Source organism: Brassica napus (assembly GCF_020379485.1).
Source record: "Brassica napus cultivar Da-Ae chromosome C4 unlocalized genomic scaffold, Da-Ae chrC04_Random_24, whole genome shotgun sequence".
Classification (NCBI taxonomy): Eukaryota; Viridiplantae; Streptophyta; class Magnoliopsida; order Brassicales; family Brassicaceae; genus Brassica; species Brassica napus.
The window spans coordinates 1-24,158 of record NW_026014246.1 but is presented as its reverse complement, the minus strand read 5'-3'; the positions used below and the strand labels follow the sequence as shown (position 1 = coordinate 24,158).

Here is a 24,158-nt window from a genome sequence, read left to right as displayed (position 1 = left end):
GAAGTATTAATGAATAGATATGAGCAAAGTAAAAACAAAAAGACATAAGTTTTCATCTCAATGCTAATAAATACAACTTTTCATATTAAAAACTTAAGAGATGGAAATTTTCATATTAACATTGATTAACAATTATAAATATTAATATGATGTCATCAATGAAGAAGAATAAATTTGTTTTGATCTAAGAGGGTATGAATGTGTCGTAATATAAGAGATACGAACATGATGTGATCTGAGAGGTACGAACATGTTATGATCCAAAAGGTGTGAATATGTCATGACCGATAATGTGCAAACAGGTCGTGACCGAAAAGCTACGAACGGCTTGTGACCGAAAGAATGCAAATGAATCATAACTGAAAGGGTGTGAAAGTGTCGTAAACGTGACCAAAAAAATGCAAATAGGTTGTGACCAAAAAGATGCAAATGGTCCTAATGAATAGGTATGAGCAAAGTAAATCAATGTTTTGTTAATGAATTGGATTTACCATATATATATGGCTTGCCTTACCTTACACTAAATGAGGGTGTAGAGATTTCAAAATGAGGAATTTTTAGAACAAAGTAAGAGAAAACAAAGAATATGGACCAAGCTTAAGATAAATGTAAATGAAATTAGAGAGAAAAGGACATGAATCAAAGAAAATTGTAAAGCTACCATTTAGAAATTAGTCTCGCCGTGGCTTTTATGTGTAAGTTGACTTCCTCTTCCAATCTCTTTAGCAATCTCAATTTTTTCGTATATAAGTGTTTTCATTTTTAGGTCATCAAAAATGTTCCAATATTTTAAAATATATTGTTGAGGTTGGATAAATATGTCTCAAAAAGATCATAGAATACTAATTAATGATTCCTTTCATGAGTTACTACTAATTCTCTATATAGTACTTATTAAGCCAAAAAATATAAATTTATATATAGTTATTGACCCATGTACAGGGAATATTATCCACCAAAAATATCTAAAATAGAAAGATTGGATATAAGAACACCAAAATTTTTTATTTTGTAAAAGGTAAATCGAATGTTTTCATTTTCACGCAATCGATGCATGAGATTAGCCGTTTCATAGAAAACCTTTACTTGTTTATCGGATTTGAATTTTGATGGCATAAACCAAAGTCATAAGCTTAAGCTGATGAATGAATCTTTTCCTTCAACTGCTGACCGGACTAAACCGAAATCGGACACCCTTGCTCGCAAGTCATATCCCAGAAGAATATTTGAAGGTTTTAAATCTTGGTGTACGTAACTTCTGTTCCGACGAGATTAGGTCTGTAGATACTCGAGCCCTCTAGCCACATCAAGGGAAATCGTAAGCTGCCTAGTCCACTGTATGAGATCCAATCCATGTTGCATAGACTGATAAACAGTAATCTCTCTTCTCCTTCGATACAATACCCTAGGAGAACCACTAGATTGCGATGATGGACCTTAGTTAGCACAATGACTTCACATTTGAAGGTATTGATACCAATCAAATCATCAGTTTTACTCCATTCTCTTGATTGCAATCTATGTTCTATCAGACAATGTGCCCCTCCCTATACACAACTGCAAATCCACCTTTACCAGTGACGTTACTATTACTGAAGTCAATAATAGCTTCCCTGAGTATATGAAACGGAATTGCATTGTCGTCAAGAGCTATCACTATCTAGATTTCTTAATTTGTAGTTCAATCGGTTTTGTCTGCATATCAAAACTCATCTTTCTAATCACCACATAGTAAATAAGACATGTTATTCTCTTCAGTAAAGGTCCATACTTGATTATCTTCTTCAAAATGCAAAATAGTGATTTTTTGTAGAAAATCTAAAAATTAGGAGTTTTTTGTTGTAATCTAAAATGGTTTCTAGATAATAAATCGTTGTCATAATCTAATTTTGATAATCAATTAATAAGTGAAACTTTCATAGCCTTCAAATCCATATTTTTTTCTTATAAAAGTACTATTTTTTTCTTTTGGTTTGCTTTTATTTTACTTTTTGTTTCGTTTTATTTATCTAATTTTTTTTTATCAAAGTTGTTTGGATGTTTTTTATACTTTATTATGGATAATTACTAGGTAAGGTACCCGTGCGGTATCTCACGGGAATTCATTTGTAAAAAAATTATGCCACATTTTATATAAGATGGAAAGACAACATTTTTAAAAAATGTTATTTTAAGATGAAAAATTACAACCTTTGACATTTATTTGGAGAAAATATACACTTTTAGACATTTTGATAATTTTTTTTAACAATTAGGATAACAATAGTTTTTATTGATGCAAATATAATTTAACTTCTTTTCAACAAATGCAACTTTTTGGATATAATTTAATTTGATGTTGAAAAAATCAAATATTATCTAACTTCTTTTCAACAAATGCAACTTTTATGATGAAACAACAAATACAATCTTTATGATGAAACAACCAAACTTTTGACATTAATTGGTATTGCTATTATTAATAGTTTTAGAGATGATGTTGAAAAGTCATAAATGTAATTTAACTTCTTTTCAACCAATGCAACTTTTAAGATAAAACAACACAACCTTTAAGGCATATTTATAATTTAAGTTCTTTTCAACAAATATAATTTTTACGATTAAACAACACAATCTTTCAATATTAATTGGAATTTTTTTAAAGTGTCATTTTAAGATGAAAAATTACAACCTTTGACATTTATTTGGAGAAAATATACACTTTAGATATTTTGATAATTTTTTTAACAATTAGGATAACAATAATTTTTATTGATACAAATATTATTTAACTTCTTTTCAACAAATACAACTTTTAGGATATAATTTAATTTGATGTTGAAAAAAACACAAATATAATTTAACTTTTAACAAATGCAACTTTTAGGATGAAACAACGAATACAAATTTTTAGGATGAAACAACACAACTTTCAACATTAATTGGTATTTGCTATTATTAATAGTTTTAGAAATGATGTTGGAAAGACGCAAATATAATTTAACTTCTTTTCAACCAATGCAACTTTTAATATAAAACAACACAACTTTTGAGTTTTTTTTTTCAACCAATGCAACTTTCAACAAAACAACACAACACAACATAATTTAAGTTTTTTTCAACAAATGCAACTTTTACGATAAATCAACGCAACCTTTCTAACATTAATTGAAATTGCTCTTATTAATAGATAGATTAATTTTGAATGAGTTCTTATTGTTTTCACCTAAACAACAATATGATGTTGGATGGACTTGTTGATGCTTTTGGTAGAGTAAAGAGAAAGAAAAATGAAAATGAAAAAAGACTCAAGCATAAGGAGATTGACCAAGAAGTGGTTCCAAACCACCCAGTTGTTGCCTCAAGAAGTTATAGACTGGCTCTGTGGAATCCGAAGCAATTCGAATCACAACTCCTTTTCCCTGCAATATATTCACACCATGTTTCAATCACTAAAGCCTAGCCGCAATAGCCATTCATGCGTTGTCTCTAATCCTACCGGTCAATATTGTCTAATCCTATATGGTTTCTTGATGGATAGGAGAAACAAGATTGAAGGATTTGGAAACTGAGAAAGAAAGCATGATTACTACTAACCTCAGGGCCAAAAGTGCTGCAGGAAGCTATGAACTCTGGTTTCATGAAGCCATTACGTGCCCTTGAATCAGGATTGTGTCTCCGAGAACCATAAGAGATCTGCAACTGTTCCGCCATCATATTCTTCACGTTTTCTTGAACTTGCTTCTGGAGTTCCCTCAGCTTTGGCCTTGATCCCATTTGCCAAACAGATTTAGCAAATAAACCAAATTCTCACTATAAAGATGTGCTCTAGTGCCTTCTCTAGAACTACTACAAGAAGACAGAGAGAAACCAACCCGAAGAGTATGACCATTGCTATGGCGTGATAGTCTTGCATCCGCTCCGCTATGCTTTGTATGTTCCTCTTCTCTAGCAGCACCTGGAGTAAACAAACCATTACCACAGTAAGGTCTAATAATCTTGGTCATGAATGTTCTTATCAGATAGTGTGAATGAGATTAGTAATTACTGTGTCAAGGAATAAAGGTTTATCATCTTCCAGGTAGACATTGTTGATGCTTTTATAAAACTCGAAGTCCCATTTTTCACCATTAGCGTGACGCCCGCTTGTGATCCAATCCACAAGGACAAGGTTAGAGTCTGAAACCAATCTGAAGTTTTGTTTCTGATAGTACCGAGCAGTGGAGAAGCAAGTCACTGGATCTGGAATCACAACCAAAAGAGACTCACTCCCTATTCTCGCCTACTGCACACAACAATATGATAAACAGGAAGCAAATAAAAGGGTCTTATTCTATTGCAATAGCAAACTGTTTCTCTATCTGACACAACATAACTCAAATGATTTGTAGATGCGAAAGAAACATTACTTCTAAAGTCTGTTCAGAGCACTTTGATCCTATTGCCTTGTATACCTGTAATGAAATTACAAGATCCAAACCAGAGAATCAAACCAAGTAGGATGAAGTTAATGTCACCAATCGAAAGAAAGAGACAGAATGTGTTGGTTTAACCTTAGTAGAAGACTGGGTTGTAAGCACTGCAGTGCAGCCATCACCAATGGTGAACTCACATGAAATCGAATCTCCCTATGAACAAGAACTTGTTCAATTAATTGACAAATTTACTGAGAGACAAAAGGAAGTGAGAGAGAGAGAGAGGGAAGTACAGAGACAATGCCGCCGCCATAGGTGATGCTGTAAATCCAGACAACGTCAGTTCCGACAGGAGCTACCTGAAAGTTCGATGTCGGGTTTTTTTTTTTTTTTTTTTAAACTATTGAAACTCTGAATAGATGCTTTGAACTATTGAAACTCTGAATAGATGCTTCAGTTATAGATAGAGAACCTTGGTGGGAAGTATGAACTTGAGAGGATACTTAGAGAAGCAACTCGTAGCCGTAGATCTCCCTCTAATCTTCTCCACCACCACTTTCCCCGTCGCCATCTCTCTTCTCTTTCCTATCACCACTGTCGTTGACTCTCTCGTTTTAGTTTAAGTTGATTTAAAATATACACATCTCATCGTGTTTCTTCTGGGTGTTGAGAAAAATATGATCTTTTATTAAAAATGTCAACTTTATTCGAAGAAACAACTCTCAGGTGCTAATCACACATAAAGTCAAACTCTTTCATATTAAAGTTACAACATTTCTCAACTCTTGCTTTTGTTTGGTGGGGTGTTCTTGCCTAGAGCCAGAAACAAACTTCTTTGGAACAAGCATGTCTTTCAAAATCTCTTGGGATTCATCATCAATGGCGGAAATGTCTAACGTTGGTGAAGAGAAGAGAGACACCATACTTGTTGCAGCAATCAATGGCGTCTTGGTCTCTAATACTACCTCCAGGCTCTGCTATCGCTCCTATTCCTTTCTCGCACGCCTCTTCTACCGCATCTTTCCAAGCTGCCATTCACACAACAACAACAAGTATTAAAACTCTCTCTTCATAGAAGCATTACGCTATTACAAACAGAAGAATGGTCCAGGAGAATAAATATACCGAATGGGAAGAAGGCGTCACTGGCCAAGGCAGCTCCTTTGGCTTCCTCACCAGCTTTCTTAAAAGCTAATCTCAAACTCTCTACTCGGTTTGGCTGTCCGCTTCCCATCCCCAGCATACAGTTGTTCTTCACCATAAACAACCCAAGAATCAGAATCATGAACTAGCAAAGACATATAAGAAAGAGAAAAAGAGACAAACCTTTGCTATCACAATGGCGTTGCTCTTGACATGCTTAACGCAAAGCCAAGCAAATTTGGCATCCGCAAGCTCGCTTTCAGTGGGAGTCTTATCCGAGACGGCTTTAAAACTGATGTCTTCTGGAGTTATGTCATCCGAGTCTTGAGCTAACCATCCTCCACCAACTTGTCTAAGAGACAGCTTCCCTTGATCATTCTTTTTAGCCTCGAGGATCCTCAGAGTTTTCGACTTCCCTTTGAGTACTTCAAGACCTTTAGCAGTGTACTTTGGAGCAACCACGATTTCATAGAACATTCTAGTTTCTCCATCCGTTGGGCTCCTGAACTCTCGGAGCTCTCTAGCAAGAACCTACAGACAGATTAACAACAGATTATTAGACAAAATTGAATACACTTACTGCACAGTACTAGTTAAATTTACCTCGTCCACTTCGACATTGAAGGCTACAATACCACCAAAGGCGCTAACTGGGTCAGCTTTCACAGCTAGACGGTAAGCCTCGAGGATATCATCGCGAGAGGCTACACCACAAGGGTTTGTGTGCTTCACGACCACACATGTCGGGTTTTCGAATTCTGACACACAGTTCCACGCAGCGTCAGCATCAAGGTAGTTGTTGTATGACATTTCCTGCTCACATTATACAAAATTATGACCGTCAGCATCAAGAAACTTTTTACAACTATGATATGGGTAAAAGATTTACCTTGCCATGGTGCTGAATGGCTGTGGCAATACCACCAGCGTTGACTTCAGCAAGGCTCTTATCAACATAAAACGCCGCCTTTTGATGAGGGTTTTCACCGTAACGGAGGGAGCTTTTAAGTGAAAGCGGAACTGTAAAGCTGGGAGGGAACTTCTCTTCTGAGAAAGGTTGCAAGACAAGAAAATTGATTTTTAGTATATTCATGTTGAGGCATAGTCTAATTGAAATAACTAGTGTAAGGAGAGGATCACATAAAAAAATATGTACTTACGTCCTTCGGTCTGCTTCCATAGCCATTCTGAGACGGCGGAATCATACGCAGCAACGTGCTGAAAGGCCTTCCACGCAAGTTTTCTGCGGAATTGTTGGTCGTTCTGCCCTCCTTTGAGATACTCCAAAACAGCTTGATAATCCTCTGAATCGACAACAATGAGGACATCCTTGTGGTTCTGTCCAATAACATAGAAAGAAATAAATACACGTAATAAATTTCATATGCATAGTATATATATATATATATATATATATGTATGTGCTACCTTAGCAGCAGCTCTAATCATAGCAGGACCACCAATGTCGATGTTCTCAATCCCATCCTCAAAACTGATCCCACCTGGAGCAGTAACTTTGTTGTAGAACGGATACAAATTGACAACCACCACATCAAACGTACCTGTAATAGAATACATCAAAAATGATGCAATTTAGCATAAAGGAAGGAGACACTATAGACAGCTTAAATCAAATGTAAGAACTCACCAATGCCATGCTCGTTAAGAGCTTCCATGTGATGCTCCACATCTCTTCTAGCGAGGATACCACCGTGAATGTTTGGGTGCAAAGTCTTCACACGGCCATCAAGCTTTCGAGAAGAAAAAAAAAAAAAAAAAACGAGAGCTAAGTTTAATATACCAAACTAAACTGCTTAATCATTTTTTTTTTAATTGAAAGGTGAATCCTATTGAAGAATAAGAAACGATAACAAAAGAGATGCGAGCTTAAAGATTGAAACTTGCCATTTCAGGGAAATGAGTAAGCGTCTCAACTTTGGTGACAGAGACTCCAGCATTCTCCAAGGTAGATGCAGTTCCTCCAGTAGAAACAATAGTGTATCTAGAGATGAAAAAAAAAGGAATCATTTTTAAGTCCATAAACATAACTAAAAATTTATGAAATAAGACATACCCCAACTCTTGAAGACCGTTGCCAAGAGTAGCTAAATCCTTCTTGTCAGATAAAGATATCAAAGCTTGCTTCTTTCCTGTTGTATACATTAAAAAAACCTTATTGTAAACAGAATATAATTGAAATCAATCTCTGGATATGAAATTGCAGGTTAACAAAAAAAAAAACAAACCAGAGGAGGTCGAGGACTGTGGCTTATTCTTTAGAGCTGTCTGAGACTCTGACATGGCTCGGACCGCAACGAAACTCGGACGCAGAGACTTACAGTATACCTGCTGCTTCTAAAAAAAAATTAATTTAAGTATTTAGCAGAACGTGAAACAAAGACATGAGGAGAAGAAGAAGAGCACGTTCGAACATAGGAGAGGAGAGGAGAGCTTACAGTCTGAGCAAAGCGAAAAGGCGCGACGGTTTTCCTACGCAAATAGCCGCAGAGGATATCGCCAGAGCGAGCACTCACGGAGGTGGCGGTAGCGGTAGCGGTGGCGGCGGAGCTGAGCATATCTATCTGTTCCGCAACAGTTGTGAGGAGTAGTGTGGGTAATGTTCTTAGGGTTTTTGCGATTTTGCGGCTAATTGGAAAAACAAATTAAAAATAAGAATTAATAGGGAAATATTTAATAGGACAAATCTCCAAAATAGCACATTTTTAAGTTTATATCACAAAAACAGCACTCAAAAACTAAAATGACCAAAATAACACTTTTCTAAGTTTATCCTTTGAAAAATTTAATTTTTTTATTTTTCAAAATTTGAAATCTTATCCCCAAAACCTCATTTCTCAACTCTAAACCCTAAACCCTAAACTCTAAACCCTAAACCCTAAACCCTAAACCCTAAATCCTAAATCCTAAACCTCACCCTTTAACTCTAAACCCTAAGTTTGTGACTTTTGATAAAACATTAAGTGCTATTTTTGTGACTTTTGACCTTGAGTGCTAGTTTGATAACAAAAACTTGATTTAGTGCTATTTTTATCTTTTTTTTCTATTTAATAACATAATATTATAAGTAATTATTTATTTAATTATTATTAAGGATGTTGACAGTTAGATAACGCCTGTAATCTCCCCCCGGAATATTTTAAAAGAAGCTCAGACCATTCTCTTAACTCACGTTTTTTTACCTTCTGTTAAGAGACGGTTCTTAACTTTTTTTAGATTTTAACTAAGAAAAATTAAGAACCTTCTATTAAATAAAATATATAAGAATCGTCAACGTAAAATGTAAAATATATATATATATATATATATATATATATATATACCGGGGTTAATCATGCCCTTATAGTTAAGTAGAAACCAAAATTCTAATGTGTCACTGTTACACCAGTTAGTAATAAGACCATGATTAATTTGAAGTTCTTAGAGTGGAGTTCTTATCAGAAGTTAAGAAATAGTTTCTTAACTTCTGCTAAGAACTCATTCTAAGAACTCCGGGTTAATCATGCTCTAAAAAAATTAAATTTTACTGGATTTGAAGTGGCAAATTAACTAGTAGTTATCTATGGAGATGACTGGCCTTTACTATGAATAAATCAAAATAGTTTTTTTTTTTGGGCAAAATAGGATTAAAACTAGATTAGCGTAAAAATTTATAACGAACTACAGATACTATTTGGCAGATATTTTCTGAGGAGAAAATTAGAAAGAAAAGAGAGAGAGATTAAGGACTAGCTGTCTTCTCCTCCAACCAACTCATTAATCGTCAAACGAAGGACCCCCCAAACACTTTTCTGCTCTTTCTTTCTTTCTCAGTCTCATTCGCTGCTGTTTTTCATCTTCTTTTTGTGTGTACAAAGGACTTGGACTCTTCTGTAGTAAGAGCCATCTTTTTCTTTTTGAGCAGTTGTATAATCTTACGTACTATCCATATACAACATGATAGACAACATTACATTCGAAAAGGGATATACATACAACACATGCAATATCATCCGTGCATTAGTGCATATACATATCTCATTCTCTTATACATAGAAGATCTGACCAACATTCAGAAGGCTCTCCTGAGGAACATTGAAGATAACACTATGTTCTCTACAAATCTTCCTCAAAAACGCATACAAATAATCAATAGCTATCTTCTTGTAGAACCTCGCCTGCCTCCTCGCTCTAACCACCGTGTTCCCCATTATATGCACCACTCCCGCATCTCTACACCTATTAATAAACTCCAGCTCATCCACTCCGCCGCTCATCTGGCTCGACGCCGTCACCGTGTGGCTCACCCGTTTCACCGGCGTTATGGACTCTATGGAGTCAAACGTATCAAAGGTTGCAACATTCTCGTTCTTTTCTTTGAAATGATTCTGGCTTCCACATATGCTGTAGTCATCTGAATCAGAACAGCCTCCTTCCATCATGGACTCAAGTCGTATGAACAAGAAGAGGCTCTCGAAGAGACGTTTCTCAAAGTCGTCGTCTTTCTTGTGCAAGTCTCCGTATCCATACCTGTTAACAAATGGCTTCAAGGTTAAGAATGATATGGCTAAGGACAAAACAGTTTACACAACTTCAAACCTAAAACTAATAGTGATAAATGGATCGGTCCTAACCTTTTATATATTATTTTATTAATTCTTTAACTATCGATGTTAAACTTTCATGTGTTACCTTGCAACGCAACGGAACATGTGGAAGTTTTTAGGACCAATCCTTTTAACAAGGAACCGTTCTTCCTCGGGAACAGTGTAAACCGGAAGGTTCTTGACGCATACAAACACCACAACAGAGTGTATAGCCGGTAGGTTTGTGATGAAGTGAGAGAAGATGTGAGGGACTCCACTAGCTAGCTCAGTGTAGACAAGCCCAACACCAGGAACACGAACAAGCCCAAGGCTAGGCCCAAGTCCAAGAATCCAAGCCATTGAGACTCTACTATGCATCTCAAACTCGTACCTCTTCAAAGTTCCGTAATGCCACACCGACATGATGAGGAGAAACGCTGCAGCGATAACCAGCGGCACCCAACCTCCTTGGTCCACTTTGAAAAGCATAGCCGAGAAGTAAGTGCATTCAACCACAAGCGAGAGGACGGTGAACACAAGAACAAGAACCCAGTGGCAACGCCACACGAGGATCATGATCAGCGTCATAAGCAGCGTTGTGACAAGCATGACGATCACAACCGCAGTTCCATAAGCGTTACCTATCTGACTCTGGTTCTTGAATCCAGCGGTTACAGCAATGCAGAGAATCATCAAGATCCAGTTGATGTCCGGAACGTAGATCTGACCAAGAAACTTCCTAGAAGTGTGTACTACTTTAACCCTAGGGAAACAACCGTGTGCTAGAGCTTGCTTGATCAAAGAGAATGTGGCTGAGATCGTGGCCTGGCTTGCAACAATGGCTGCAGCAGTTGCAATAATGAACATTGGCCAATACACACTTCCTACAAAGAATACAAAAAAAAGTTAACTTTAACTCCAACCTTCCTTCTAACAAACAAAAAGTAGGTAACTTATCAAACAAGAAACCTGGAATGGAACGGTAAAACGCATCAGCCACGTGATGAGGGTGGTTTCTAATGTAGGCAGCTTGTCCACTATAAGCCAAAAGAAGGCAAGGAAACACAATGGCAGTGAAAGCGATTTGGACAGCGGAAACAGGAAAGTGAGATAGGTCAGCAAAGAGTGCTTCAATCCCTGCCATTTTCAAGAAAATCAAGATTTAGAATAGTTGAAGATTCAAGAGCAGAGTCAGCAGCTTCTTCTTTTTTTTTATTACCTGTTATACTAAGCATGATGCCTCCAAGAGATGTCCAGCGATCTATACCTCCTCTTTTGAAATACCGGTAGATATAAACAGGAGAGAAAGCTTTCAAGACGGTGGTATCGTGTTTCCAGATGTTGTACATACCGATACTTGCGATGGAGAGAAACCAGAGGAAGACAATGGGAGCGAAAAGCCAACCAACACGGTCTGTTCCGTAATGCTGTACACTAAACAAGCTGACTAGTATCACAACAGCAACAAGAACAACAACACCTGTAGTAGTAACAATAACCAACAAACTTATGATTACTAATGAGACATCAAATGTTTCCAATGGAGTTGAATGTATTAAGTGGTAATACCATTGCTTATATGAGGAAGGTTTACTCTTAGCCCACCTGCAGCTGACAGAACTGCAAAAGAGTGTAATGTTATTATCAATAATCGTTTTTCAAGCCGAGCCGGTCCCGAGATTTTGAGGGCTGTAGGTGATTTAGCAAAAATTCTAATAAACTTTTTTTTTACAAATTTGGGAGCTTATATATATATATGTAATTTTCTTCAAAATGTTTCACTTGGCTATGCACAGGACCGGCCTTGAGGCTCGAGAACACAACTTACTTAAAAAGGGAAAGTGAAAAGGCATACCAGAAATGGCTGGAGTAAGGATACCATCGCCAATGACCATACAAGTACCAACAAGAACCAAAACAAGAAGAGCTGTTTCCTAGATGTCCTTTCTTCTAACCACCTTTTGGTTTTGGCAGCAAAGGAATGCTCATGAAAGGTAGACCTGCTGTAAGTAGTAAGCTCTTCATCAGTACGGTGCTGGTTCCTTATCGTTTTCACCTTGGCGTGTCTACATAGTAATGAATAGAGAGCAAAGGTTCCACCTTTCAATTAAAAAAACAACTAAGTCAGTAACTAGCAAAGTGAAAATGCATAAAGATTTGTGATTTGGTATTTACCTTGACCATTATCATTTGCTTTACATACAACAAACACGTATTTGAGAAGAGGGATGAGTGTGAGCGAATAGATAATGAGGGATAAAGCTCCAATGATGTCTTCAGGATCTTTGATCCCATGAGGGAATGTATTGTAGAAAACATAGAGAGGAGAAGTCCCTAAATCTCCATAGACAACACCAAGGCTCTGAAACGAAAGCTGCAGAAGCAGAAGAGCTGAGAATTTCTGCAACAACCAAATTGAATTTAGAGACAAGATTTGGAGTTTGCTGTAATAATAATAAAAGATAAAAATTAGTAAATAAACCTTTTCTTTGTACATGTTCCTAAGCCGACCAGCTTCTTCATCCATAGATTGATCAAGCTTCTGGTCTAAATCCCACATGCTACCTCTCTCATCACTCTCTTCATCAATCTCACCACCACCACCCATTGTTGCTGATTCTACTCTTGCGGCCATTTTTTTAACTCATAAAAAAACCCCAGTAAAATCCTTTCCAAAAAGCTCAGATCTTTACAAGCAAAACAATAAAAGTGTGAAACTTTTCACAAATACAAACAGATTTTTCAAGAAGACAGGAAAGTGCTTAAAGTGGGAATGTCGTAAGAGCTGCTACTTCTTGCCAGATTGAGAAAAAGAGATGGGAGTGAACAGTTAAAGGAGAAGATCCTGTAAATTGACAAAGAGACAAATAAGATCAGGAAGATGTAACAATCAAAAAAAAAAGGTATCAAACAAAGAATATTCGAAAATCAATTTTTCAAACAGGAACCACTCACAATTAAAACTTTTCTTCCTTTTTTAAAACAGAGATTAGCTAAAGTATTATATTATGTGGAGGATAAACTCAACGGAGACAACAGAAGAAGAAGAAGAAGTTGTCTTTTCAAAAGAAATAGATTCTCACGGCATGGAGGGTGTTTGATTCAGGACCATTGAAGTTACCAGAAGAAAGGTCTCAGCTTTCACTCAGAAATGAGAGAAGACTTTGCCTTCTCTCTCTTTCTCCGCACAATAGAGACTAAAAGAAGGCGAAGTTATGTTTCTAGAGAGAGAGAGAGAGAGAGGGTATACATATATGATTATGATCTCTGACAGAAATGAACATGGAGAGAATTAAATAAAAATATTTAGCGTAAATAATCATAGTCCATTTATTTAAATGTATTGGAATTATCGAACAACTATTTAATTAGTTGTATTCTGTGTACTCAGATTGAAAAGTACAGTTCTTTACGCACGCACACACGTACAAAAAGGACTCTTCATCATGTATTAAGGGAAAAGTACATTACTTTTAAAAAAACAGTGCTAAACCAGATATTCGTTTGTTTTATAGATAATTAATTGTTTATTTATTAATTATTTTAAGATCAAAATTAAAATTTTCTAATCATGAAATTAATAATGTTTTCAGGAACAGTTGATAAATAATATATAAAGTATATTCTAATGTAACGGTCATAGAACTTTTATCTACGCTAAATAGGACGAAGATTATTTCCTTTTGTCAAACGTGATTCTTGATTAGTCCGTCAGAGAATCAATTTTTATCGTGTAATTAAATAATTTAAAAGGACAATTCAATCAAGGTACTACTCAATAATCAAATATTGGATCCGTTCTGATTTTCCTTTTAGCACATCTCGATCTAGTTACCCGACATGTTTGCAATTTTTCTTCATTTTTTTTAAAAGGATTTTCATATTAAATTGCAGTAAGAAAGAGGCATTCTTTATTTATTTCTTTTGTGTCGTCAATCAACATCTCATGTTTAAGACCAAGCTGCTGACTGTATATCTCTGATTTACATTCCAATATAATTGCATATTATCAACAAAAGAAAATTAGTTGGACCAGCCATAAAATAATATTGAGAAGATTTTTTTCTAGAACAATTAAACTAAAATTTTAAACCCTCATTAGTTACTTTTAAAAACCCTTGAAAAAGGTGACTTGCTTCACATGCTTTTTAACAAGGAGGTTTTCTTAACAGCCAATGTCTCTATGATTCTCTCGGCATTCTTCGTTATTTCATTACTTGGTTTGCATGCGGTACTGTTTCTCATATGTTAATTATATACTATATCTGGAAAGAGGGAACTGATAAGAGTTACCATCCCTTATACTTCCTCTGTTTCAAAATACGTTAAGTTTTAGGATCGTGCACAGCTATTAAGAAATTTATTTTTATCTTAAAAATATCATTAAATATAAATTAAAAGTTATTCAACCAATCACAAAAGATATTGCAAAATATCATTGATCACACAGTTTTTGATAAAGTTAAAAAATGCATTGATATATGAAAACATCATCTTTTTGAAACATCAAAAACTCCCTAAAACATCATCTATTTAGAAACAGAGAGAGTAAATTAAATGAGAAGCATTGTAATAAATGTGCTCACACTAAACTGGACACATGTCACGTGTACAAACATTGTAATAAATGCGTTCACACTAAAATAGACATATGTCACATGTAGATAGCTTTTCAGTCAAACTCTACATAAATATGTTCACACTATGTACTTTACGTTTTTTAATATAAAACTCACATGCATGGTTCTTCGTTACGTTATTTTTACTGTTTACGAATAGAGCTGGACAAATATTCATAAATTTTGATTTGGTTCGTTATCCGTTTTGATTCGAACCGAAAAATCCGGATATCTGTTACTCTACGAAGCAAATCAAATACTAGAATGCAATATCCATTAAAAAAAAAAGCAAATCACAAATATCAATATTGATAAGAACGGATATCCAATTTGATCCGTTATATGCATATATATATACATATACTTAAAGAATTATATATAAGTTATATATTATAGTTTATATAAATTTTACAATATATTTGTTTTTAAATAATTTCATTTTAAGAATTTTATTTTTCATTTATTATTCTGAAAAAATGTCATTTAATATTAATTAACAATATCTTTATATATTTATCAACCATCTTTATATACTTTTACATACACATACATGTGCATATTTACGTGAGCACCTTATAACTAAGTATTTACTACAACTGAAATATCTAATTTTTTTTGGAAGTTAAAATATTTTTTTTCTTAATGATTTTTTCACTATCGACCAAATTGCAGTAAAATGATTTGTCTTAATAATTTTTTTTTCTTTTTTAACTATTATTCGTTTAGAAACTATAATATGAAACCATTGGTTCGACATCACGACTATCTAAGATTTATAACATGAAAACAAACAAATAATAGTAATTTTTTTATTATCACAGGAAAAAAAAACTCAAAACATCAAACATTTTAACCGAACAAACCAAATAAATATTTATTTAAAATGATAGTTATATTTTAGGAGATTAAAAACCAAAAAACAACCTAAAACCGAAATGATATCCAGATTAAACAGATTAATGTCTCTTTATTAAAAAATAACGAAACTAATAACTCACATTCCGCGCAAGACGATGATTATTACCTAGTCTAATAGATAAAGCTTGTTCAGACCAAACTCAGCATCTGGTAACACAAAATCCCCACGCCTTTGTGACCTCCGGCGACCCTAGTTTAGCACACATGACTCACGTTTAGCTCGATTTTTTTTTGGACAAATCTCGATTTTTTCTTTCTAAAAACTCTGATAACTCATTGTTTTTTTTTTCAATTTCTTTTCCAGTCCATGTAAATATTATTTTGTGGCGCATTTATGTTGAAAATTTGAAAACACTGAAGGTTGAAATTTGTTTTGAATTATCCTATTGTTTTCAAAACAATTGGTTTGAGCTTTGTGGACGTCTTACCCATGAAAAACATTGACCTGGTAAGTGAGAGTAATTTGTCCATTTCGGGAACGTTAACGTTATCTGATCTCATCGCACTTGCCATTTTTAGCAACCGTAATTTAGTTAATAAGTCCTATGTATTATATATCACACACCCTAATTTTGATATCTTGGCACTTGCAGTAGAAAAATGATATCGAATAACAACTAGATCTGCTAACTTCACCACGATAATGGTTTATAATAAAACAATGAAAATAACTGAAGTACATTGAATCATAATTAAACAATGAAAAGAACTGAAGTACATTGAATCAAAATCAAACACCTTACATAATACCTACCATAACAAATACTTTATAATATCACTGAAAAATCGAATAAATTTGGATATGCTTACCACAATACTACACATTATATAATATTCTCTGAAAAAAGCGTTACATTAATTTAACGAAAGAGAATCACGATGGAAAGTTATAAACAATAAAAGATCATTGTAGTTAACCTTAGAATCATCACTAGTGAATAGTGATGTATTTTCTTTCTTTCTGCCAATTATTATATTTGAGTACATTTTTCAGATCCGGGAGTTTTAATATTTTGTTTATAGTTAGTTATACATCTATCACCTCACACGTATATATTCCACTATGTTGCATGCACACATGTGAGTATCCAGCTTACACACTTGGATTCCAAAGTAACATAATGGCCTGGCGTCTGCATTATCATAATCTATAATGAATCCACATTAATCAAATCATGAACGAAAGTCTATCAACGACATTACATATGAAAATAACACTACAAGAAAGCATGAGCTTAACGACGGCGGTATTCCACGTTAGTTCGTCGTAAAAGAAGCTTTACGAAGAATTAACGAGGAAACACGTTTCGTCGATACTCGTTCGTCGTAACGCATATTTCCTCGCCAATTCGTTGTAACTTAGCGAGGAAAACATTTCGTCGTAAATACGAAGTATATCATTTCGTCGTAAAGACCACGTAAACATTCCACGTAAGGAGGTCGTTATATTTCCTCGTAAATACCTCGAAAGGAGTTCCTCATAAATTACACGTAAATATTTCGAAAGTATTTCCTCGTAAAATTCACGTAAATACCTCGAAAGTATTTTCTCGTAAAATACTCGTTTAACCTTCCTCGTCATTTCCTCGTAAACTTTCCACGTAAATAAGTCGTAATTTAGCTACGAATTTACTTCGGTTTTTTATTTTACAGAAATTAAAAGTATAATTAAAAAAATAATTAAAATTATTTAATTTATTAATAAAATTATAATTTAAAATAAAAATCAATACGAAAATATTTTATATATAAATAAGTTTTGAATTTATAATACAACAACCAGAAAAAAGAACTAAGGGTCGTTCATCGCCTGGTAGAATTCCTCACTCCTCCTCGCACCATCTGCCTCGTTGTGTGTGTCGGATGACTCGTCTGGAATGGGATGTTGTTGTCGCATGTTCCTCAACATGGACTCCCATTCCAGATTTGTGGCCGCAATAACGTCCAAGAAGCCCTCGATTCCACCCATACAAGCTTTTGTCGAGGCCAACTCGTTACGCAGCTGAGTGACTTCATCATCCCGTCGCTGACCATAAGACGATGTCGCTCTCGGAACATCGTTGACGGAACCAATCCCCAACGTCCGTCCCCTTTTTTTAGGGACAACCTTAAAAACAAAAAATAAATATTGTTAGTAAAAATTTAAAGTTAAATTTAATGAATAATAAAAAAATTAACATTTTAGAAAATTTACCTCCTCGTAAATCTTATCCACTTCAAGTGTGGATAAGGTGACGGGTAATCCGTCGGTAGATTGCTAGGTCGGATGGGTCTGGCGGTCTTCAACCCGAGCAACCACGTCGTTGTAGATTTGCTCGGACTTGCCATCTACAAATACGCCCGCCTTGTTCTTGTGGGTCCTCTCGTAAAGTTCCATAAGAGACGGGAGATGTCCCGTCTCTTTGACCTAAAAAACATTTAAGAAAGTTAGAATTAAAATATATATATTAAAAATTTTATTTAATAAAATATTTAATTACCATTTCCATACGGACACCGGCGTGGGGTTTTTGGCCCGTAGTGTGAAGCATCGGCCGGTTTCCGTGCTCATCGACCGTGTTACGGGAGTTAGAGCAAGACTGGGCAATTCTAATGGAATCAGGAAGACGCCAATAACGGATGAGGTCATCCCACACATCCGTGGTGAGCTCAGCGGGTTTGCCACGCTCATACCCCTTCACGATCCAGTCACCCTTCCAGTTGGAGACCATGTCCAACAAGAGAACTTTCGCTTTCGCGTTAAACGCTTTCTTCACCCTCTCAGTGACCCCCAAGGCCCAATAATATTTTTGCTGTGGAAAAAATTAAATAAATAATTAGTTTTTTTAAAAGAAATATATATAAATCATGAAAAAATTAAAGTATATATAATTAATTAATATAAACTTACAGCGTAAAATTTGAACCACGTCTTTCTGACGTAGTGAGGCGTCTTACTCCAGTTCGGATGTGGCATCGAGAAGTAACCTTTCATCGTGTCGGTTATGTCTGATGCAGGACATCCGTCAACCCTAAACCTGGAAAAAAAACAAATTTAAAATATAAATTATTTTTAATGTTATAAAAGAATTTTAAACGAATTATAAAAAAATAATGTAACAGAACACAAAGTTCCGTCCGGTCGGTTGGGGTCGATGACTGGTAAACCTTCTCTGCCTGGCAGACGGAGAATGTCCTCGACAGTGTACTGCGAGTAAGGAGCACTCGGAGGCACCATCAAATCGGGATGAACATCGGCGGGCATCGGAGGAGGCACAGGAGGAGGCATCGTCGGAGGAGGCATCGTCGGAGGAGCCATCAGAGGAGGCACAGGAGGAACCGATGGTGCACTAGAAGAAGGCGACCGAGAGACTCTCTGAGAAGGCTGAGTCTCGGGGACAGTCTCCGGACCCGAAGAACCGGGAGCTGAAAAAGAACCGGGAGCTGAAGAAGACAACGGGTCTAAACGACTATCAGGCTCACAGAACATCTGTCTGTAATGGGGAGTAAGTCCGTTCTTTCGAATCGTCTGGAAAAAAAATTTAATTTTTAAAATTAACATCAACAGTATAATTCCCTCAATTATCCACCTAATCAACACTAATTAACATAAAACCCGTAAACCTATCTAAATTCCCTATACTAACCACCTAATCTATCCTAAACTAATCAAATTAGAGAGGAATTAGAGAGACTTACCATTACTACGAAATAGAAAGGAAGTAGAGAGGAAGTAGAGAGGAAAGAAAGAGTGAGCGCTCGGGAGTATATATAAGATTACTTATCCTCGTTATTTCCTCGTAAAGTTACGAGGAATTACAAAGGCCCGTGTTTAGCTTTACGAAGAATTACAAAGGCCCGTGTTTTATTGTACGAGGAAGTAGCGAAGAATTACAAAGGCCCGCGTTTAGGTTTACGAGTTTTTTACGACGATTAAGCTTACGTAGAATTTACGAGTCAACATTTTACGAGGAATTAGCGAGCCCCGCTTTTCTATAAATACCCGCAACTTTCCTTCTCAAACCACACACAAACTCACAAATCATGCACAAACTCACAAATCACACAACTGAGCAAAATGCTTTTCAAATTAGAAAGATTTGAAAAAAAAAGAAGAGAAGAAAGATATTGGAACACATGTGGGCTAGACTTACGTAAGTATCACCACATGTGATTCCAGTACCTTTCTTCTCTTCTCTTCTTTTTTTTCTAGTTTTTATTCTACGAGGAATTAGCAAGACCACCTTTTTTTTTTGGTTACGAGGTATTTACGACGATTTGCGCTTACGTGGAATTAACGAGCCCCGCTATCTTTTTTTTTCGTCGTTATTTCCTCGTTGGCTTACGAGTGCTTTACGACGATTTCTTCTTACGTGGAATTAACGAGCCCCGCGTTCTTTATTTTTATATTTCGTCGTAATTTCCACGTTTATTTACGAGGAATTAACAAGTGTTATGTTTAAATCCCTAAAATCCGAAACCCCAAACCCCATCTTCCTTATCTTCTACTTCATATATTCCAAACCCCAAACCCATCTACCCTTTAAACTCAATATATTCTTTCACCTCAATCTATTCTTTCCATTCCAAACCTCATTCCTTAACTTATTATCATAATATCTTATTTATAAAACAAACTCCCCATTACCTTACACAAAATCAAATACATCAATCTGATACATCTGCATTCTCGTCATCACTAGAAACATCATCATTTTCATTAAACTCGTATTCAACAGCTTCCTCTGTGGCATCGTCGGTAAGATATTCGTACTCGTGATTATGCGGATCAATGAGAAGGTTGTCATCAATTTCTTGTTCAGGTTCCTCGACTTCATTTATATGTTCTTCTTGCAAAGGTAGTTCTTCTCCACTGATGATTCGTCCTCGAGGTGTAACTTTGATCACGGCTAACCAATTTATACCCGAATCTCTCATCCGAGGGTATGGAAGGAAGCTAACTTGGTCTGCTTGTGAAGCTAAGATGAAATGCTCGAATTTGTTGTACCATCGTCCACCGTTGACAGCAACTACACCGAATTTTTTAAACCGAACACCTCTGTTGACGACGGGATCGAACCATTCACATTTGAAGAGGACGCATTTCAGCTTCAATATCCCTGGGAATTCGACTTCAATAATCTCCGTCAAGATCCCGTAGAAATCTGTTTCCCCTTTCACACATATTCCATAGTTACTGGTCGTCCGCTGTCTACCATACTCATATGTGTGAAAAGTATAGTCTCGTGTGAAATACATCTGTGATGTGGTGACCTTTACAAGTGGAGATTGAATTACATCGTGTAACCATATAGGATAATCTGCATCGTCGTCATAATCAACCTGCAAAAATAAAGAGAACGTTGAAATACAGATCATGTATGAAAAAAGAGTTTGAGTTAATTAATACATGATTCCTCAACCATTTAATAAAGTGTTGATCTTTCCTTTTGTCTACGTCACTTGTGGATATACCAGGAAATGTTTCTTCGACTTGAGAAACAAATAGACTGTAAAATCACATTTTATATGAATGAATCTCTCGCAATTATATAATTTATACTTATATGTGTTTAGAAGTTTCCATATATGTTACCTTTCAAAATAACGCATCAATGGATCCTCGCAATTGAGTAGAATATAGGTGTGTGCACTATGAGCATCTTGTTCACTCGACCACCAAACCTCTTTTGACTTTCCTCCGAGTCGCCCAATCTGGCTAAAGAGATCTGGAACACCAGCAACTGCATATGTTGACGCAACACCACCATCATCATATCTTCTTGTAGCTCTTCTCCGGGTACGTACTTTTGACGCAAAGTAGTACGATGTGAAGTGAGAAACTTCTTCCGTCAAACTTCCAGCAATTATAGAACCTTCAACTTTGGCGAGGTTCTTTGCTTTTCCCTTCAAATATTTCATGGCTCGCTCATACTGATACATCCATCCGTAATGTACAGGTCCACGAAGCAACGCCTCATATGGGCGGTGGACAGCTAGATGCTCCATGACGTCAAAAAATCCAAGAGGAATATCTTCTTCAAGTTGGACAATAAGAAGGGAATGTTCTCCTGAAGTTGTTCCACAACTCCTTCTCTAAGAGTGTGTGTGCTCAGATCCCTAAAACAATGCTCCAATGCCTTTTACATTCCAAAAACAATTAAACACATTGTTAGTCATATATTATTTTGCAAACTAAACCGTTATAAAATTATTGCGTTATAAAACACTACCTGCAAGTGCTTCATGTACGTTTGTGGAAGTAGCTCCGCAAATGCAAAGGGTTGTAGTCGTTGCATAAAGACATGACAATCATGACTCTTCATCCTAGAGAACTTTTGACCATTTTCAACACATCTAGAGATATTTGAAACATACCCATCGGGGAACTTCACTTCTGATGCCCCCCAGTTGAACAACACCGACTTTTTTCCGAAGACAATCTGAATATCGGAACTGGAACTTGTCCATTGCTTTTTATATGTAACTCACTTTTTGAACAAATCCGGCAAGTCCAACCTTGATTTTATGTTGTCTTTTGTCTTCCCTGGGACATTCAATATTGTATTCATGATGTTCTCAAAGAAATTCTTCTCTATATGCATCACATCGAGGTTGTGGCGCATAAGAAGATCCTTCTAATATGGCAACTCCTAAAATATACTCTTCTTGTGCCAGTTGTGATGAACACCGTAAGAATCAGACATATTACGAGGGACATGCCAATTACCACCCCAACGAACTATTTCGTTAGCTCTGTAGTAGTCGATTTGCGCTTCAATTTGTTCTCTAGTTAGATATGGAGGAGGAGTGTCTCTCACAACCCTTTTGTGCCTAAACAAATTCTTGTTTCTTCGGTACGGATGGCTAATGGGAAGAAATCGATGGTGACAATCAAACCAACTTGTCTTCCTACCATCTTCAGTTGAAACGCATATGTCATTCTATTACAATATTGACAAGCTAATCTCCCATGTGTAGTCCATCCAACCAACATGCCATAGGCAGGAAAGTCACTTATGGTCCACAAAAACATCGTTTGCATCGTAAAATTTGTCTTCGTTGAACAGTCATACGTCCTCATCCCTGTTGACCACAAATCCTTCAACTCTTTTATCAGTGGTTTAGGAAAACATCCAGGGACCTTTTTGGATGGTTCGGACCAGGTATTAATATGGTCAAGAATAGCAACTCCCGTTGCATGCACATCTCCGGTGGCAGGTTGTATGGCATAAGAAAGACTGGCCGCAATGAATATTGTCTCCCTCACATTCCGAACGGACTAAATCCATCTGTGCATAATCTGAGATACACATTTCGGCTATTGTTAGCGAAATCCGGATGTACTTTGTTAAAAGTTTTTCAGGCTCTTGCATCTGATGGATGAGTCATCTCACCATCCGTCTGAGTATGCTCGGCATGCCATCTCATCTTTCCAACTGTCTGCTCTGATTGGTACAATCTTTTCAATCTGTCTGTAATGGTAGGTACCACATCCTTTGGTACGGTACCCTATTACGTCCCCGTCCTTGCGGCTTGAATCGTGGCTTCTTGCAGAATCGACATTCTTCTAACTTCTCATCATCTCCCCAGTAGATCATGCAGTTGTCGATGCAAACATCTATCATCTCCGAAGGCAACCCAAGACTATAAACCAGTTTTCTAACATATAATAAGAATCAGCAGACACATTGTCTTCTGGCAAATACTCTTTAAACAAGTCTGCCCATTCGTTCATGCAACTTTCAGATAGATTGTGATCAGTTTTTAATATTCATCATTCTAGCAGACAACGACGAATTAGAGAGACCTTCTCTACAACACTATAAAGTGGTTGATTTGCCGCGTTTAACATTTCGTAAAACTTTTTTGCATCTATATTAGGTTATTCGTCTTCATCATGAGCTATGAATGCATCAGCTACCATATCATGAACCCTATCATACTCTACCATCTCCTCCTGATGGTAACTATGTTCATTATGCAAATGATGATCAACCGGTTCTTCCTGAAAATTGCTATTACTACTACTAGCTTCATTCTGATCATAATTATAACCTTCTCCATGTTGAAACAGATATAGTAATTTGGCGTGAAACCTCTATTTATTAAATGCTTCTAAACATTTTCACGGTTTGCCAATTTCGAATTGTTGCATTTCCGACAAGGACAGAACATCTTACCACTTTCTTGGACGAACGGTGTTGAATCTGCTTGATGCATAAATGTCTCCAGCCCCGCAAGTATTCTTTCGTCACTCTCTCGTTAGCATCTCTATGCATATACATCCACTTCCGCAACTCGAAAATATTCCCGGAGCCAGCCATTTTTTTTTCTTTCACGTTTTTTTTTTTGGTGTGTTTAAAATGATGTTCAAACGTCCTTATTTATAGAAAATATTCGAATCTGGTAGTTGTAATTTTTCTACGAATTTACGACGAAAATTAGCTAGGTGGCCGAAAAAAAAAATGTGTGACAAACAAAGTTGGTGGATTCAAAATTTCGTCGCTAAGTAGACGTAA

At 36.1% G+C, this 24,158-nt stretch overlaps 3 protein-coding genes across 5 annotated transcripts; all 3 read right to left on the bottom strand.

Annotated features, from left to right (window-relative positions):
* Nucleotides 1–3,143: 3,143 nt before the first annotated feature.
* LOC125594753 (urease accessory protein D-like) lies at nucleotides 3,144–5,057 on the bottom strand. The gene is made up of 8 exons (XM_048770833.1): nucleotides 4,867–5,057; nucleotides 4,688–4,753; nucleotides 4,533–4,607; nucleotides 4,389–4,433; nucleotides 4,028–4,261; nucleotides 3,855–3,937; nucleotides 3,577–3,745; nucleotides 3,144–3,401 (listed from the first exon to the last, which is right to left on the bottom strand). Exons 1-8 carry the CDS (start codon nucleotides 4,963–4,965, stop codon nucleotides 3,288–3,290), a joined length of 885 nt encoding a protein of 294 aa, XP_048626790.1. The 5' UTR covers nucleotides 4,966–5,057; the 3' UTR covers nucleotides 3,144–3,287.
* Nucleotides 5,058–5,060: 3 nt separating this feature from the next.
* Nucleotides 5,061–8,202, bottom strand: LOC125594752 (bifunctional purine biosynthesis protein PurH-like). 3 transcript variants are annotated; one of them, XM_048770830.1, is made up of 12 exons: nucleotides 7,994–8,202; nucleotides 7,784–7,892; nucleotides 7,612–7,687; nucleotides 7,443–7,539; nucleotides 7,186–7,288; nucleotides 6,966–7,099; nucleotides 6,698–6,875; nucleotides 6,427–6,584; nucleotides 6,141–6,350; nucleotides 5,721–6,068; nucleotides 5,520–5,646; nucleotides 5,061–5,422 (listed from the first exon to the last, which is right to left on the bottom strand). In XM_048770830.1, the coding sequence occupies exons 1-12, from the start codon at nucleotides 8,111–8,113 to the stop codon at nucleotides 5,271–5,273; spliced, it is 1,812 nt and encodes a 603-aa protein (XP_048626787.1). In that variant the 5' UTR covers nucleotides 8,114–8,202; the 3' UTR covers nucleotides 5,061–5,270. The 3 variants fall into 3 exon arrangements, with proteins under 3 accessions (XP_048626787.1, XP_048626788.1, XP_048626789.1); XM_048770831.1 differs by having other exon boundaries at nucleotides 7,784–7,886; nucleotides 7,994–8,201; XM_048770832.1 differs by having other exon boundaries at nucleotides 7,784–7,883; nucleotides 7,994–8,196.
* Nucleotides 8,203–9,464: 1,262 nt separating this feature from the next.
* LOC106389718 (potassium transporter 11) lies at nucleotides 9,465–13,361 on the bottom strand. The gene is given in 10 exon segments (XM_013830051.3): nucleotides 9,465–10,064; nucleotides 10,227–11,004; nucleotides 11,090–11,257; nucleotides 11,340–11,600; nucleotides 11,690–11,740; nucleotides 11,976–12,050; nucleotides 12,053–12,220; nucleotides 12,296–12,521; nucleotides 12,603–12,965; nucleotides 13,076–13,361. Coding segments are annotated over 9 exon segments (2,364 nt in total). The 5' UTR covers nucleotides 12,756–12,965; nucleotides 13,076–13,361; the 3' UTR covers nucleotides 9,465–9,580.
* Between the last annotated feature and the right edge of the window lie 10,797 nt (nucleotides 13,362–24,158).

What these genes read in the sequence shown, in the direction of transcription:
- LOC125594753 (XM_048770833.1), bottom strand. Translation starts at nt 4,965, where the DNA reads ATGGCGACGGGGAAAGTGGTGGTGGAGAAGATTAGAGGGAGATCTACG. An exon ending in AGTTCATACTTCCCACCAAG is followed by an intron (nt 4,754 to 4,866) that starts GTTCTCTATCTA and finishes TCGAACTTTCAG; the next exon opens with GTAGCTCCTGTCGGAACTGA. An exon ending in GCAATGGTCATACTCTTCGG is followed by an intron (nt 3,746 to 3,854) that starts GTTGGTTTCTCT and finishes AATGGGATCAAG; the next exon opens with GCCAAAGCTGAGGGAACTCC.
- LOC125594752 (XM_048770830.1), bottom strand. Translation starts at nt 8,113, where the DNA reads ATGCTCAGCTCCGCCGCCACCGCTACCGCTACCGCCACCTCCGTGAGT. An exon ending in TCAATGTCGAAGTGGACGAG is followed by an intron (nt 6,069 to 6,140) that starts GTAAATTTAACT and finishes ATCTGTCTGTAG; the next exon opens with GTTCTTGCTAGAGAGCTCCG. An exon ending in ACGCCATTGTGATAGCAAAG is followed by an intron (nt 5,647 to 5,720) that starts GTTTGTCTCTTT and finishes TTTATGGTGAAG; the next exon opens with AACAACTGTATGCTGGGGAT.